This window comes from Nomascus leucogenys, chromosome 8, assembly GCF_006542625.1.
Source record: "Nomascus leucogenys isolate Asia chromosome 8, Asia_NLE_v1, whole genome shotgun sequence".
NCBI classification, from domain to species: domain Eukaryota; kingdom Metazoa; phylum Chordata; class Mammalia; order Primates; family Hylobatidae; genus Nomascus; species Nomascus leucogenys.
In genome coordinates, this window is record NC_044388.1 from 79,168,513 (window position 1) to 79,186,779 (window position 18,267).

The 18,267-nt window shown below is 47.3% G+C and overlaps 1 protein-coding gene across 2 annotated transcripts; it reads right to left on the minus strand.

Moving 5' to 3' along the window:
• Window positions 1-15,826: 15,826 nt before the first annotated feature.
• Window positions 15,827-18,038, minus strand: SPAAR (small regulatory polypeptide of amino acid response). Of its 2 annotated transcripts, none has more exons than XM_030816460.1 (2): window positions 17,953-18,038; window positions 15,827-17,359 (listed from the first exon to the last, which is right to left on the minus strand). In XM_030816460.1, exon 2 carries the CDS (start codon window positions 17,095-17,097, stop codon window positions 16,825-16,827), a length of 273 nt encoding a protein of 90 aa, XP_030672320.1. In that variant the 5' UTR covers window positions 17,098-17,359; window positions 17,953-18,038; the 3' UTR covers window positions 15,827-16,824. The 2 variants fall into 2 exon arrangements, with proteins under 2 accessions (XP_030672320.1, XP_030672319.1); XM_030816459.1 differs by having other exon boundaries at window positions 15,833-17,441; window positions 17,821-18,031.
• Window positions 18,039-18,267: the final 229 nt, after the last annotated feature.

Below are 18,267 nucleotides of genomic sequence, written 5' to 3' on the forward strand. Positions count from 1 at the left end.
CCAGCTTGGTGTGAATCTCACTCATCCCAAAAGCAGGAGTTGGTGTGCATCCGGCCTTACAAAACGGAAATTCTGCCATAGAATAATGAATTTAATAACTCCAACTGCACAGGTAGATACTGGGTGGAATTCGTGAACAAAATGAGTAAAAGGCATCAATCCTGACACTTGTGAATTTTCACTAAATATAACTATAAAACAAGTATTATTATCAGGTGATCGCTGAGGTCTCTCCCATCTAACTACCAAGCCCTAAGGCACGAAGGAGTCAGGACTGGGCTCACAAGTCATGGATGCTGGAAGACCCACCTCCTAGGGGACCCTGGACACGATGCCCAAAGGAGCTGTGAACTTTGCTCCCCTTCAGTTTCCTTCCCGGACTAACTGTGTTCTTCAGGAAGCAGGACATCCTGGAACTTTGGGGCGGACACTTCACATTCCAAACTTTGAACTGCGTCTGTGATCAGCCCTTTGGCTGGTATAACCACTGAATCTTTTCACCAACCCCAAGGGGGAGACAGGGCAGGATTCTTGTCCACATTTTGCAGGTGAGAAATCTTAGGCTTCGAGAAAGAATGGCATTCCCTCTGCTCAAAGCGGGAGGGAAGGCAAACCAGGACCGCAGTCCCAAATCCCAGGCCAAATCTAGTTCTATTTTCCTGTTTCTTTTTCATCGTCTTAAATCCAAATGCTGGATTTTTTTCAGAATACTAAATAATACATGCCCGTGATAGGAAGACTGGACAAAAATATAAGAAGGAATTCCATCCCCTATGGTCAATAGCTCTAAACATTTTGAAGTCATTTGCCTCTGTCTGGTCATTTTTATACATGCATATTTTTATGTAATTGAGATCATATTGTATGTGCACATTTATATCTTATGATTCACTTAATTTTATATCATAACTATACCTACCATGTTACAAAAAACTTGACATCATTTTAATGTGTAAATAATTTTCCATTTTATCAATATGCCATAATTTTTTTTTTTGTTTTCTCTGAGATGGAGTCTTGCTCTGTCGCCCAGGCTGGAGTACAGTGGTGCGATCTCAGCTCACTGAAACCTCTGCTTCCTGGGTTCAAGCAATTCTCCTGCCTCAGCCTCCCAAGTAGCTGGGATTACAGGTACCTGCCACTATGCCTGGCTAATTTTTTGCATTTTTTAGTAGAGACGGGGCTTCGCCATGTTGGCCAGGCTGGTCTCAAACTCCTGACTTCAGGCAATCCACCTGCCTCATCCTCCCAAAGTGCTGGGATTACAGGCGTGAGCCACTGTGCCCGTCCTATGCCATAATTATTGAATCTACCATTTCTTGGTGGTTACTTTGTTTCCAATGTTTGTTTTACAGGTAGGTACCAATACATAGGCTGGTATATGGGAACTGCTGCTCAATTAATGACTCCTTCTGCATCCTTTGATTAAATATTCCCAGCAGTGGAGAGGTGCTATCAAAAAGCTACCTCCATCCAGTTCTGATGGGTAGGAGGTTTCTCTTTAACTTAGGGTAAAGTTGGCAGCCTCCATCTTTTGGTTCTGGTTTTGGCCTAGAGCCCTCCATGAAGAAGGCTAAATCTTTTTTATTTAGATGTGTGAAAGCAGCTCTCAAACCCAATCCCAACTCCTATAAGTTCTTCCTAGACTGAATCCCCAGTTCCTTCAGCCAATTCCTAAACCATTCACTGGCAGAGCAATAAGGTATATCCTTTTTTTTTTTTTTGAGACGGAGTCTCGCTCTGTCGCCCAGGCTGGAGTGCAGTGGCGCAATCTCGGCTCACTGCAAGCTCCACCTCCCGGGTTCACGCCATTCTCCTGCCTCAGCCTCTCCGAGTAGCTGGGACTACAGGCGCCCGCCAGCACGCCCGGCTAATTTTTTGTATTTTTTTTAGTAGAGACGGGGTTTCACCGTGGTCTCGATCTCCTGACCTCGTGATCCGCCCGCCTCGGCCTCCCAAAGTGCTGGGATTACAAGCGTGAGCCACCGCGCCCGGCCGCAATAAGGTATATTCTAGCCTTTGAGTGGTCTGGTTCCTACAAACTAAAGATCACAGGCATAGAGGCCAGGGGCAGTGGCTCAGACCTGTAATCCCAGCACTTCAGGAGGCCAAGGCGGGTGGATCACTTGAGCTCAGGAGTTCGAGACCAGCCTGGGCAACATGGCAAAATTCCATCTCTAGAAAAAAATACAAAAATTAGCTGGGCACAGTGGTGCGTGCCTGTAGTCCCAGCTACTCAGGAGGCTGAGGCGAGAGGATCGTTTGAGCCCATGAGGCGGAGGTTGCAGTGAGCCGAGATTTCACCACTGCATTCCAGCCTGGGCGATGGGAGTGAAACCCTGTCTCGAAAAGAAAAGAAAAGAAAAGAAAAGAGAAGAGAAGAGAAGAGAAGAGAAGAGAAGAGAAGAGAAAAGAAAAAAGAAAAGAAAAGAAAAGGTTATAGTTATTTGTGAAAAGACCTTTGAATATTAAAAATCTGAAAACTTCTTTTACCAACTTAGAGCAGTATAAAAGCTTATTTATCAGCCTTCTTGGCAGATGGAAAGACAGGCATGCATGAAACCACAGCCTCTTCTATTCCAAATGTATCATCCATTGTCACTAGATGCAGTTGCCTCCCACACACCCTCTGAGTCACTGGGTAATGCTACAGTCTTTCATTTTCACTTCCATTACAAACCTTTCAAGGATTTTTGCTAGTAGCCTTTGCTTTCACTAGGAACTTCCCAAAGGCAAAATTACAACAAATTACTTGTAATGATCAAATTGGGTTTTATTTGTGATTCTAGAATCAGGCAGCACCTCATTCTACGAAATAGAATGAGTATTCCAGTGAAGTGGGCAGAGAAGTATGGCTTTATGGATAAAAGAGGGCTGAAGAAAGCAGAAACAGGGAACAAAAAGCAGATTGGTCATTTCACAGTTGCTTTCCTTATAGGGCTAAAGCAGAGGGCACTTTTTATTGTGCTGATTCAGGGTGACTGGAAGCTCCTGCATTTTTGGAAAACTGCCTCATTTCAAAGTCCGGTTTGATGACTTGGCAGTTAGCACAGGTGACTCCGTTCTGGTTTGATCTGGTCTGCTGGGGCCAGTGTAGGAGGCTAGTCCAAAACAATGGCCTCCCATAAACTATTTAACAGAATACAATGCATTGGTGTGCTGTTTAATTTATTTCAGCTATGAGTGATAGAAAACCACATATCAATAGTGGTTTAAATAAGACTGTTTTGCTTTGGTATAAAAGCCTGGAAGAAGGTAGTATAGGACTGATATGGGCTCCCACAGTATCAGGAACCCAGGCCCCTTTTATCTTATTGTTCCCCCAAATGTGGCTTCTACTCCCAAGGCCACTCTGGTCCAGTCTGACTTCTGTAGCTCCAGCCATTATGTCTACATTCTGGCCAGATGAAGGAGAATAAACAAAGAAGAGTATTCTGCCTCTATTTAAGGACATTTCCCAGAAGTCACACACCACTTCTACTGGCCATTCCTAGTTCCAAGAGGGACTGTGTTGATGTTATTGTTGTTTTCTAATAAGGAAAAAGAGGAAAACTGAGGTTAGGAGACAAGTAGCCCCCTGTGCACAGGGTCAGATATAAAGTCAAATGATCACTGATACAGCTCTGGTGCGGCCTCTCTGAAAAATCACCAAACTTAACACCAAATCCTAAGGACTCCATACCTCAAACCCCCTAAAATGAGATCAATGAAAATGAGCAGTGGCCAAATTTGGGACCCAGGAGAATGTATCCAGTAGGATCATGATCAGTCAAACAAATGGGTTTAACTTGGGTTTCCTGGGTTTGTGTTTTGTTTTGTTTTGTTTTGTTTGAGATGGAGTCTCCCTCTGTTGCCCAGGCTGGAGTGCAGTGGCACAATCTCGGCTCACTGCAACCTCCGCCTCCCTGATTCTCCTGCCTCAGCCTCCCAAGTAGCTGGGACTACAGGCACGCACCACCATGCCCAGCTAATTTTTATATTTTTAGTAGAGACGGGGTTTCACCATGTTGGCCAGGATGGTCTCGATCTCTTGACCTCGTGATCCACCTGCCTCGGCCTCCTGAAGTGCTGGGATTACAGGCATGAGCCACCATGCCCGGCCAGATTTCTGTTTTTATGCAGAAATTCCTTCCCAGCATTTCTGAGAAATATTGTGTTTTCCCAAAGGCCAATTCCTGAGAAAAAGAAGTTAAGACATCTAGGAACCTGGTAAAAGTGTTTTTGTGTGAGAATTAAAGCTTAGCAATCAACATGTTGAACTAGATGTGACTAATTCAAAGGAATCCGCTGACACCAAATCAAAAGCGAGAGTAGAAAATACTGAGGCAGCCATGGGAAAGTTAAGTTCTGAATGGAACTGGGGAGTAGAGGAGAGAAAAGGCCATCATCTAATCAGTCTTCCGACTGCTGTTGCCAGGGTAGAGGCGGTGGTGGGCTAGCGCTGGCTCAAGAAGAGCCAGTTGTGTGTCACTCTTCCCAGCTCTCAGTGACATCCCCTTGGTAGCTGGGCATTGACCATCGTGGGAGCATGTATGCCTCCCCCCAGAATTTGGCAAACCCTACATATAAGGGTTTTTTTTTCTCCAGGAGAGTCGGTTTACCAGCACACACTGGTTATAAGTGTGTGTTTGTGACCTGGTCTGCTTCTAATGGTAAGTCATTTTTGCAAATAAAACAAATATTGGTAAGTTTGTACACATAGGATACTTATACAAGTCCTATGAGCAGTGTCGGAAAAAATAACAAATTTTGAAAGCAAAATAAGTCCTGAAACTGGCAATTCCAACAAGTGATTCTGTGAACCTTGTTAGTGAGTCTGAATGTTAGTTATTTGAACACTTCCCAGTAATGATTGCTGGCATTTCCACGTGTTGAATATTCACTATAGTCTACAGTTCTTTGTAAATAATTTAACAGAAGAGATGCAAAATGAAGATGTGATTGCTGTTGCAGAACACTCCAAAAGGAAATCAGAAATTGCTCTAAAATCTGAATTAGAAAGAGCAATATTGATCTCAATGGCAAAATCAAGACCAGAGTAAGCAGACCAAAAAGTAAAAATAAAAATAAAGCACCATTTAAAAAGGAAATGAGCTTCTGTAAAACAACATATACCCTAATGGCTAACCTGAAGATGTTAGGGGCACACTCAACCAACATCAATGAAAAATGAAAAACAAAAGAAGACATTTATGCAGCCAAAAAATATATGAAAAAATGCTCATCATCACTGGCCATCAGAGAAATGCAAATTAAAACCACAGTGAGATACCATCTCACACCAGTTAGAATGGCGATCATTAAAAAGTCAGGAAACAACAGGTGCTGGAGAGGATGTGGAGAAATAGGAACACTTTTACACTGTTGGTGGGACTGTAAACTAGTTCAACCATTGTGGAAGTCAGTGTGGCGATTCCTCAGGGATCTAGAACTAGAAATACCATTTGACCCAGCCATCCCATTACTGGGTATATACCCAAAGGACTATAAATCATGCTGCTATAAAGACACATGCACACATATGTTTATTGCGGCACTATTCACAATAGCAAAGACTTGAAACCAACCCAAATGTCCAACAACGATAGACTGGATTAAGAAAATGTGGCACATATACACCATGGAATACTATGCAGCCATAAAAAATGATGAGTTCATGTCCTTTGTAGGGACATGGATGAAACTGGAAATCATCATTCTCAGTAAACTATCACAAGGACGAAAAACCAAACACCGCATGTTCTCACTCATAGGTGGGAACTGAACAATGAGAACTCATGGACACAGGAAGGGGAACACCACACTCCGGAGACTGTTGTGGGGTGGGGGGAGGGGGGAGGGACGGCATTAGGAGATATACCTAATGCTAAATGACGAGTTAATGGGTGCAGCAAAACAACATGGCACATGGATACATATGTAACAAACCTGCACATTGTGCACATGTACCCTAAAACCTAAAGTATAATAATAAAAAAAATGAAAAAAAAAGTTTTCTACATCTAGAATATTTGTCACAAAACAAAGATCAAAACTTTCAGATGGAGCAATTAAAGCTGTGTGTTTTAAAAGTTCGTTTTAAAAATAACTTTTAAAATTAAATGTTTGTGCTATTATTTTTCCATTTTTAAGTGATTTTTATCTGGCATTTATTTTGCAATAATGTTGCCTCCTTTTTAATGTTTTCTATAGCCAGTGCCTATATCAGGTGGAGATCATTTTTATGTTATTGAAATAATCTTGTCACAACATATTGGTTCATAATAATAATAATAAACCATAAGGAAAAAGTCTGAAACTTTTAGCATCAATTTGTCACTGCCAATTATTAACTGTTTATTATTCTGGTCACTCATCATTATTTAAAAGCATGTAAATATAATGTTATAGAAAATATGAGCCAGGCGCAGTGACTCACACCTGTAATCCCAACACTTTGAAAGGCTAAAGCAGGAAGATAGCTTGAGGCCAGGAGTTCAAAAACAGCCTGGTCACATAGTAAGACTCTGTCTCTACAAAAGAAGAAAACAAAATAGCCAGGAGTACCCTAATGGCTAACATGAAGATGTTAGGGGCACACTCTATAGGCACGTACCGATAGTCTCAGCTACTCGGGAGGCTGAGGAAGGAGGGTCACTTGAGCTCAGCAGTTCGAGGCTGCAGTGAGCTATGATCGTACCACTGGACTCCAGCATGGGTGACAGAGTAAGATCCTGTCTCAAAAAAAAAAAAAAAAATTTAATGTATAATTTCAGGAATGCTCATGAATTCCCAGCAATTTCTCATTCCTGAATACTGAACAGAAGTATTCGCTGGGAATTTGGAGACATTATTCTGGAGATTTCAAACCTGTTAAAGCAGCAGACCCCTTTTCATCAAGCAAAATCTACCTGGGAAACAGAAGATATAAAAGAGGCAAAAATGAGGCTCTGGCTGAAGGAGAGGGGATAACAAGGTCCTGTGCTGAACTTTGCAACCAATTTGTTGAGTGACTTGGAGTGAGGCCCGTCACTTTTGTGTCTCTAAGTCTTGGTTTCCTCATCTGTAAACTGTGGTTAATACAGCCTGCTTTACTGGGCCACAAGGCTTGTTATGGGAGACAACTGAGAGATGCCTGGGAAAGAGTTTGTCAACTTAGGACACCTTGAAGGCCATTATGTGCCAGACAGATGTCAATGTTGCCATTCCGAGGCTCTGCACTGACCTCAGAGGGTTTGCAGCCTCACTGAGGAGAGGGGACGTCCACACACTGGATACAACTCTTGTCACAGGAGCCAGATGAGCAGGGCTGGGACTGGAGCCCTGAACTCCAGTGCCTCCTCCCGTCTGCTCTCCTGGGACCATCTCTCTGCCAGTGTTTGTCTCTTTCATGGGCTGGGGCTACAGGGTGCAAAGAGCACCTTGGGTTTAAAGTGCAGTCATTCTGTAAGTAGCCAGGATCAGGCTGTAAAACAGAAAATTTTATCCCTCACATAAAAATTATGGATTATAAAAAGGGGAGTGTGAGTTTTGAGGAAGTTCAAAGTTCACTGAAATGGAAGCCAGAAAGTTATATTTTAGTCTGGAAGTGCCACAAAATGTAGAGGAATATGTCAGTTCCCCTTTCAGAACTTCAGCTCTCACCTCTGTAGAAGCCAGGAGGGCTTGAATGACTCCACTTTTCCACTGAGAAGATTCACAGCGTCTCATTCCCCAGATGAGCTCACACAGAAAAAGAACTCAAGTTGGTCCATCTGTTTCCCGAGTGGCCTTGCTAAGTGGAGCTCTGGTCTTCCTCAACCCAGGGAGTCCTTTTTGCAAATAACAGCTGTTTGTCACAGAATAGGACAGTCAAGTTTGCTTTCTTAACCTGTGTTATCTTAACATTAAAAAAGTTATTATGTGTTAAAATAGGAGGCCATTGATTTGAATTAGTGTCCTTTACTGAGCCCAGCAGACCAAACCAATATGAAGTCATCATGCTTAATGAAACTAATTAATTTAGGAATATATTCTCGCAAATGGTTGAGGTTCAGTAAGTCACACAGCTGAACTTAATGGATTACAGTAGGTCAGCTGAGTTGAATAAGGGTAAGACATTTAGGTAGAACTAATCAACCAATTAAGCTGTAACCAATTAAGTTGTCTCTGTGTCTCACTTCTGTTCTCTATCTACAAATGTTGCCTAATCATGGTGTTGGCTGGAGTTCTCTGAACCTGTTTTGGTTCTGGGGGCTGCCTGATTCCCAAACTGTTTTTTTGTTTCTCTTTGTTTTGAATCATTTTAATTGTTCAAGTAAACCGTTGAACTTAATTAGTCTAAGGATTTTTCCTTTTAACATTGTAACAAAAAGCAACACATGCTTGTTCAAATAAGGTCGAACAGGACAGAAGGATATGAAGTAAAACGTAAGCTTCCTTCTTCCTCCAAACCTGTCCCCCAGAGGCCATCACATCCTTCCCGATGTTTTCCTAGGTTCATACAAACACATGCGCATGTGTAATTTAGGAGGTTTTTTGTTCTTATTTTTGTTTTCTTGAGGAGGAAAAGTGTTTTTTTTGTTTGTTTTTGTTTTTGTTTTATGAGACCATTCTGTAACTTGCTGTTTTTTCTCTGTGTATAGAAGGCAGTTTCCAAGTCAGTACATTTTTGTAATGGCTGCCTATTATTCCATTTTTTGTGGCTGTATCATAATCTTCATATATTTCCCAATTGATGGGTACTTGGATTTTTATAATGTTTTGCTAATAGAAACAATACTGTAAGAACATCCTTGGACATACATGCTTGCACACTTGCGTGGGTGTCTCTGCAGGGTAAGGATAAGGATGACTGGGTTTGCACATTGCCCAACACCTGGTGCAGGGCCTGACAATGGCCACGTTATCACTCTCAGCCTACTCACTAGGAAGTGTGATTTCTGACTCCCATCCCTATCTCTAAGGTGGTCAGCCCACCCATACTCCAGACCCGACAGCCTTCTTCAGCTCTAAGACCTGACCCCCTCAGAGGCCACCTTTCTCTGTTTCTTGGTGGCCAGGAATAGATTTAACTAGAGGAGCTAATTCAAGGCTAACTCTTTGTGAGCACTAATGGTTGAGCTAAGAATACTTTGTTGCTATAACAACTTAGCATAAATATAGTGGCTTAAAACAACACAAATGTATTATCTTATAGTTCTGGAGATCAGAGTCCAAAATAGGACTCACTAGGCTAAAATCAAGATGTTGGCAGGGCAGGCCGGGCGCGATGGCTCATGCCTGTAATCCCAGCACTTTGGGAGGCCAAGGCGGGCAGATCACGAGGTCAGGAGATCGAGACCATCCTGGCTAACATGGTGAAACCCCGTCTGTATTAAAAATACAAAAAAATTAGCCGGGCATGGTGGCGGGCTCCTGTAGTCCCAGCTACTCAGGAGGCTGAGGCAGGATAATGGCGTGAACCTGGGAGGCGGAGCTTGCAGTGAGCAGCGATCACACCACTGCACTCCAGCCTGGGCGACAGAGCGAGACTCAGTCTCAAAAAAAAGCTGTTGGCAGGGCTACGTTCCCATCTGGAGGCAACTGGGGAGAATGCTTTTCCTTGTCTTTTCCTTTCTGGTTTCTAGGGACTCTCACACTCCTTGGCTGGTGGCCTGCTTCTGTCTTCAAGTCTTTCTTGCATCACTTGCCCTGACTCCTCTGCCCCCCTCCTCCACAGTGAAGGGACATTTCTTACTGCATTGGGCCTGCCCAGATAATCTGGGATAATCTTATGTAAGGTCAACCGATTAGCAACTGCGATTTCATCTGCAATCTTAATTCCCCTTTGTGAACACAACATTTTCTCAGCTTCTAGGGATTAGGACATGGACATCTTTGAGGGATGATTATTATGCCTACCACAGATAGCGAACTCTGAAGGCGGGAACAGAGGCCCACCCAGTAGCCCTCTAAGGAGTTAGGTCTGTGTCCAAGAAAGACCTCTCTGGCGGCCGGGCAGGCAGGGGTGAGGTGAAGCCAGGGAGGCCCATAAGGAGATGACATGGTGAGGTCTGCACAAGGACAGTGACAGTGGGGATGATGGAGGACATGGGGTGGGCCAGTTGACTGTCACCTGAAATAGGAGGCAGCCACCCCTTGCCTCAGGCCAGGCCCCACGCCAGGGCTGTGGCTGTGCCTGTATCTCAGGAGGACAAGGACAGAGGGACCCTGTATGAGCCACCACAGCCCTGGCTTCCTAAGTGGGGTCTGTAGGCAGCTGACAAGGCCTCAGCCTGGAAGTCGTAGGTGGTTGCCAGGAAGCCCCTCCCCAGCTGTGGACCCTGCTGTCTCCCTCCACTGCTGGGATGGGGAAGAGTTGCCTGGGCAGGCCCCTCAGCCTTGCCTGAACTGGGGACCCGGGATTAGGAGCCCTACCCTGTCCCAGGAGGTGCAGGCTGGGTGTGGTACAGCCAGGCCTCTCACTCAGGCTAGTGAGCCCCAGGCTGCTCCCTCTACTCTCCTCAGCCCACCCAACCTGCCCAGAAGCTCCAGCAGCCACCCCAACACCCAGACTCCAGTGTTCCTGGAAACTTGGCAAACCCCCACTGACTGCAACTCCCCAGCCTTGCCTACCTCAGCCATGTGAATTAGGCAGAAGAGGGGTGTGTGTCTGTGTGTATGTGTGTGTGTGCATGTCCTTATCATTGCATCTGTTCTGAGAAATTCATCTGGCCCCATTTTTGTGTCTATGTCTGACTGTGTTTTTGTATCTCTTAGATTGGAGTTGGTTTGTTTTATAATTTTTAAAATAACTTTTGTTCCTTTGTTAGGTTCTTGCTCTTTCTTATTCAAGAGCAAACCATTCATTATGAGAAATTCAGATAAACACAAAGGGAAAACATTTAAAATGCACAAACAGGCAAGGCACAGTGGCTCACGCCTGTAATCCCAGCACTTTGGGAGGCCGAGGTGGGCAGATCACCTGAGGTCAGGAGTTCAAGACCAGCCTGGCCAACACGGTAAAACCCTGTCTCTACTAAAAATACAAAATTAGCCAAGTGTGGTGGCACCTGCCTGTAGTCCCAGCTACTTGGGAGGCTGAGGCAGGAGAATCACTTGAACCTGGGAGGCAGAGGATGCAGTGAGCTGAGATCACGCCACTGCACTCCAGCCTGGGCAAAAAGAGCAAAATTCTATCTCAAAAAAAAAAAAAGTAAGTAAATAAAAAATAAAATGCACAAACAATCCCACCCACCTAGAGACAATGGCCTATCAACACCTTGGCATACAGCTCTCCACATCGTCTTCTATGCGTCTAAGCGTGCGGCTACATTTATAGTCCTCTAATTCCCTTTTAATTTACCAATACATGATAAATGCCCTTTCAGGTTAATGAGTTTAAATTTACCTCATTGTCGTTAACGCCTGCCTAGCATTTGATTCCGTGGCTGTGTTGCAGTTTGCCAGCCCAGCCCCCTCCTGTTAGTGTCGAGGTGGTTTCTAACTTTTCAGTGTCACGAATATGCTGGATGGAGGCACGGGGCAGGGGGTGCAGGTCTCTGTCTCCAACTGAGTCTGCCTTTTCAAATGTCACGTCCTCAGGGGAATGCGGACCTGGCAAGGTACAATGACCCTTTTCTACTCCCTGGAACAAGTGGTTTCCTTTAAGGAAGGTACTTTTCCTGAAAACATGTTATTTCAAGGCCTCTTAGATTCCAGAATCCAGCCTGTCCCAGCGAGAAACGCCACCCTGCTTTCAAGTCCAGGAATGCAGAGAAAGAGCAGGGCAAGGGTTGGAGGTGGTGGGGAGGGGGTGGGGTAGGCCTCTTTCCCTTGACCGCTCCTGACAGCTGGGTTCCCAGGATCTTCACTCTCACACATCCTCCAGACAAGCCACGATGGGATTCTTACCTTCTCCGTACAGCCAGGGAAACTGAGGCCCAGCAACTGAGTGGCAGAGGTGGGGCTCGGATTAGCCTTTCCATGTCCCAGTGGGGCTGGACGGAACTGAGCAGGGTTCTCCCTGCCCTTTGCCCCATGTGGAGCTGAGAGAAGCCCCAGGAAGTGAAGGGGAAGCAAGACCCATTGCTCAGAGAGGCACGGCCTGTATCTCTGCAGGTGCAAAGCCTTAGGAAGGCCTTAAGCGGGCTGGGTCAGGACTGATGTCTGTTAACCCTTAATTCCAGCCCTCCACAGAAGTTTACTCTATGGGGGAGGCTTCCTGGACTGTCAATTAAAACTGTAGAGGGCAAAGACCTGCTTCTTCTTCAAGTCAAAGATGCAGATGCGGCCGGCCGTGGTGGCTCACACCTGGAATCCCAGCACTTTGGGAGGCCGAGGCCAGTGGATCACTTGAGGCCAGGAGTTTGACACCAGCCTGGCCAAAATGGTGAAACCCCGTCTCTGCAAAAACTACAAAAACTAGCCAGGGGCAGTTGTGTGCAACTTTAATCCCAGCTACTAGGGAGGCTGAAGCATGAGAATTGCTTGAACCCAGGAGGTGGAGGTTGCAGTGAGTTGAGATCATGCCACTGCACTCCAGCCTGGGCGACAGAGCCAGACTCTGTCTCAAAAAAAAAAAAAAAAAAGGTGCAGATGGGTAGGTGCCAGCAAGGCTTTTGCTCAGGTGAACCAGGGGCAAATCAGTTCCCCTGGATCCCTTCCTCCTGAAGATATGAACTGGGTCCCTGAGAATTGGCTGGGTGCAGATATCACTTATGGAGGAAAATGACAGCTTAGCATTGTTCTGCAGATTTGGTATTTGCCCAAAGTGGCTCAAAGTGTGGGGGCTCGGTTCCCTCATCTGTAAAACGGAGGTGATGGAGTTGCTGTATACACTCATGAGAGGACACAGAGGAAGCACAATGTGCCTGGTGTGTCATAGAAGTCCAGTAAATGGGCCAGTCGCGGTGGCTCAGGCCTGTAATCCCAGCACTTTGGGAGGCTGAGGCAGGTGATCACGAGGTCAGGAGATGGAGACTATCCTGACTAACACAGTGAAACCCCATCTCTACTAAAAATACAAAAACTTATTCGGGCATGGTGGCGGGCTCCTGTGGAGCTGAGGCAGGAGAATGGCTTGAACCCTGGGGGCGGAGCTTGCAGTGAGCCAAGATCACGCCACTGCACTCCAGCCTGGACGAGAGAGCAAGACTCCATCTCCAAAAAAAAAAAAAAAAAAAAAAAAAAAAAAGTCCAATAAATGGAACCAGCAAGAGAAGTAGAATGAATTGAGAGAGCGCTCGGTTTGGAAGCTGGGAGGCCTGAGTGTGGCTCCGCCCCAGATTCCAGGGTGACCTTGCACAGCCACTTCCCTCCCTGCCACCAGATAAGCACTCCCGGCTTTGCTGCATGTTGGTGCCAGCCTCAGTCTTGTCCCTGCACGGCCACCTCCTGCCCTTGGGGACAGTAGGAAGAGGCCACTGTCACAGCAAGAGGCTTCCGCTGCCCTGTTGCTGGGCCCCTCCTGCTTCTTACCCAGTGGGCTACACTGGGGAGAATGGCAGGAGTACCTGGGGCCAACACACACCACAGCATGCAAAAACACACACACACTCACTACACACATACAGCTTACACACACACCACAGCATATAAAAATACACACTACACACATACAGCTTACACACACCCACAGCAAACAAAAACAACACACTCACTACACACATACAGCTTACACACACATCACAGAATACAAAAACACACACACACACTCACTACACACATACAGCTTACACACACACACACAAAAAATACACACTACACACATACAGCTTACACACACACCACAGCATATAAAATACACACTACACACATACAGCTTACACACACACCACAGCAAACAAAACACACACACTCACTACACACATACAGCTTACACACACACCACAGCAAACAAAAACACACACACTCACTACACACATACAGCTTACACACACATCACAGCATATAAAAATACACACTACACACATACAGCTTACACACACACCACAGCAAACAAAACACACACACTCACTACACACATACAGCTTACACACACACCACAGCATATAAAAATACACACTACACACATACAGCTTACACACACACCACAGCAAACAAAAACACACACTCACTACACACATACAGCTTACACACACGCCACAGCAAACAAAAACACACACTCACTACACACATACAGCTTACACACACATCACAGAATACAAAAACACACACCACACACACTCACTACACATATACAGCTTACACACACACCACATACACATCATACACATGTCAAACACACCACACACATACAGCCTTATCTAGGAGACCACGGGATCCAAACGTCCAGTTGACCCCCACATTCCCTTGGCAGGGCTGGGTACACAGTCAGTGCCCAGTCAGTTTTTACTGAATGGAGGAGTGAATGAATAAGTGAATGAATGCATGGGTAAGTGAGGCGGCATCTACTCCAGGAATAGATGGATGGGTGGGTGGATGGGTGGACAGATGGGCAGGTGAACAAATGAAGAGCGTGCCGGGCTTGGCAAACAGCCTGTCTCCTGCAGAGGGAGGCCAGGCTCCCTCCCCATGCCCGCTTCACCAGCACTTTGTTTTCACGGCCCTGTGATTCCAGCCCGCAGACCCTCCCAGACCGACCTAGTGAATGCTGTGACCACACAGTACAAGAGCAGAGAGCCCTAGGCCTGGCTCCTGGTGAAGGGTGCCTGAGCTGGAGCAGAGCTGACTCTGGCTGAGGAGAGAGGGGGACTGAGGCCCACTCTTCTCCCTTCCAGATCCTGCACAGCCGTCTCTCCCCTCATGGATCTCCCGTGCCCAGGTTTTTCTTTGTATCTGGACATACTCACCAACCTCTGATCAGTCTAGGCTCTTCCAAGAATAGGACGCTACAGCGTTCCTGTGGAGATGTGCTGTCCAGGTCCCCTTTAAAGGAAGGACTTCAGCCAAATGCAATGGCTCACACCTGTAATCCCAACATTTTGGGAGGCCAAGGAGGGAGGATCACTTGAGGCCAGGACAGTTCAAGGCCAGGTTTGGAAACATAGTGAAATCCCATCTCTACAAGAAAAGGATTTTTTAATTAGCTCAGCATGGTGGCATGCACCTATAGTCCCAGCCACTCAGGAGGCTGAGGTGGGAGGATTGATTGAGCCCTGGAATTTGAGGCTGCAGTGAGTTATGATCACACCACTGCACTCTGGCCCAGGTGGCAGAGTGAGATCCCATCTCCTAAAATAAAATAAAATAAAATAAAATAAAAATAATAAAATAGGAAGGGCTTCAAGGCCTGCCTCAGCTGCAGAGAGCTGCCCTGGCTGAGGTTAGACCCTGGGGGAGGGGAGAGGGACTCAGAGACGGAGCAAAGGTGGGGGGATATTAAGGACCTGCATCACGGTTTGACTTCTTCCTCTACCCAATCCTGCTTCTTCCTTCTTCCCCTTATAGGTGTTGGTCCCTGATAAATATCTTGCACCCAAACTTTGTCTCACTGTTCGCTTTTAGAGAACACAGCCCTCAAAAGTTCTCTTCCCTCCGTCTGCAGGGCCTCCCCACATGTGCCAGTTCCCTTCTCCGTGCATCTCTGAAGGCTCTGCATCGAAGGCTGGTGTCAGGAGTGTCCAGGACATGGTCCCAGGAGCTCCTGGACATGGGCTGAGCCTTGCCCACCATGCTCCTCCCCATCCCTCTCCGTCAGCCTCACTCTCTCCCCACCCCTTCCCCCTCGCTACGTGCACCTCTCCAGCTCCAAGCCACTCTCTCTGAGAGCCCTTCCCATGGCAGCCACATGGCAAGGGCAGCCTGTCTGAACATGCTTAGAGGCCAGAGCCCCCCTAAAGCTCAGTCCTGCCCCCCTCAACAAACAGGTCCTGGGAGAGCCATCTATTCAGGGCTGGATACAGACATAAGAGCCAGGAGGCTCACAATTTTGCACCCTTCAAACCAAACTCCTTAAATATAGCACAGCATTTATTCCATGGCCACGGGAGAATGGGTTTTCTGTTAATAAAAACTGAATATCTCCTTATTTGTGATGAAAACAAGAGCTTTGAATGTAACATAACATTTTAACTTGTCTGGAATTATCTTTCGGTTCCTGATTTTCCTGTCACTCCAAAGTGACACAAGTCATTCACATTCTCTAAGAATAGAAGTGACCTGTTGGAATATAGCAATAAAGTCTCATTAAAAATACGTTTAGAATATCTCATTTCTGGCTTTCCTGTTAATAAAACATATCGTACTTTCTGTGGCTTTTATTTTCTCTTCTGTTTCCTTTTGTGGTTTTTCAAATCAGATTTGGAAAGGCCCATAAAAGGATATACGTTTTCAATTCTAAAGTAAATAACTTGTTCTCAGGAAGCAGCTCTTTGGTTTCAGAATTTTAGGGCTGATTTCAGGCAACTGGCAGGGAGCAGGCCTCGAGGTTGGGTTCTGTGCAATGTGCAAAAGTAATCATTAGGAGAGCAGGTAAGAAGCAGTTTCTAAAAATGTCCACTTGAGGGTGCTGCTTGCCCAGGTGGCAACAGAACCAGCGTCACAGGCACACTGTCTACAATAAATTCCAGTGATATTTCAGTTCCTGGTGTAGATCAGCAGAGCCGGCCCACCATGCAGTCCGGCGCTGTGTCTGTTCACTCACTCCTCAGAGCCCTCCTAAGCCCCATCCCGGGGGTCAACCCCAGCTGGGCTGTCCCAATAACAAGGATCCCCGAGGCTGGAGGGCACAGAAGGCTGGAATGGGAGGAGACGGGAAGTTCACAGGTTACCGGAGGGGAAGGACAGAGAGAAGGCCCTGGGAGGAGGGGAAGGCCAGGGAAGGCTTGCTGAGGGGTGGGTGAGTCTGACCCAGCAGCACAGCAAATCCTGGGGACTCAGGCGTCACATGAAGGTCCAGAAGTCCCGGGCACTTGGCACTGGCTGGGCATGGCGACCAGGCCCCGTGAAGAGAGAAGCTTCCTGGCGAAACGTGGCCACCGTGAAGCTGCGGCCAGGGCCCCCCTGAGGATCCTGGGCCCTCGAGTCACAGCTGAAGCAGCAGAGGATGCAGGTGGTGGCCACAGTCACCACAAACAGCACCACCACCACACCAATCACTGCCGTTTCCATGGCCCACTGAGCAACCTTAGGTCCTCTCAGAGCCTTCGCTCCCATCCAGAACAGGAGGCTCTTGGCGACCGCAGGTGCCCCGTGCTCCTCCGGCGGCTCTCCTTCCGTCTCCTGAGAAGATGCTGCTCTGAGTCCCTGGGTCGCTCCTGCTCCAGGCCTTCGGGCGCTGCCACGTGGCCCCACTGCTCAAATCTCAGATGATCTCTGTCTATTTTCTAAGCCTCAGGCCATGCCTCCAAGAGCTGTGGTCAGCTCCATGTTAGCTTCTAGAAGAAGCACTGTCCTGGAAGACGTGAGCACAGATTCTCTGGACACAGAGGAGGTGGAGAGGAGGGGTCAGAAGACGTTGCACAGAGACAGCCTAGCCAGCCCTGGCCCTCCGGTGACGCCTGCAGATTTCAAGAGCAAGTTACACTCAGACCAAAGACAAAATACTCCCCCAACTGTGGATGCAGGAGGAGCCCGGCTCCTCCCCAGGAGGGACCTTGGGCCAGTCCTTCAATTGGCCTATCTGCTGCCTCCCCAGCCCCTGGCCCTGTGTTGGGGGCAGGGACATGAGGAGGGAGGAAGGCATGCGCCAGCTCTGGGCAAGGCAGGGGACACTCACGGGTCACCCCAGGTGCCAGGGCCTTTAGCAGGGGCTGGAGGCAGCGGCAGGTTGCATTTGGCCTCCTTTTCTGCATGGCGCTGGGATCATGGAGTTTAGATACAGTATCAAGGTGCTTCCCTGGGAATCCCTGCCCTGTCCATGACCGTGGGGCTCTTTACCTGGAGGTCCCGGAAGAGCCTTCTTAGATGCCGGCCTCGTCCGCCCTCTTTGCTGCCTGCTTAGCCCGTTGCTCACACTCTTGAACTATTAAGATTTACCCTGGGCTCCCCAAAGGCCAGCCCTGGCTGTACCTGGTGCTGCGGCCTCCTGGCCTGGTGGACGTCCCAGGGACCATGGCGTTCCTCCCTGGGTGCTGCAGCCTCCGTCCTGCTTGGAACTTGGCTCCGAGATGTCTGAGCAGCTGTGAGTACTTCCTGAATTCTTTCCTCCAATTGTGAGCGAGGGCCCAGGACCCACACTGTAGCCGTCCAACCCCCGCTCAGCAGTTATCCCATCCCACCATGCGCACCCCAGGCCATTTCCGCCCTGCTCCCTGACAGGAGGTCAGGGGAATAAGCTAGGCCCAGGCAACTGAGTTATTCTGCCAGGTCAGAGCCCTTTCACAC

Coding starts and splice junctions, on each gene's coding strand:
- SPAAR (XM_030816460.1), bottom strand. CDS start 17,097: ATGGGAGCGAAGGCTCTGAGAGGACCTAAGGTTGCTCAGTGGGCCATG.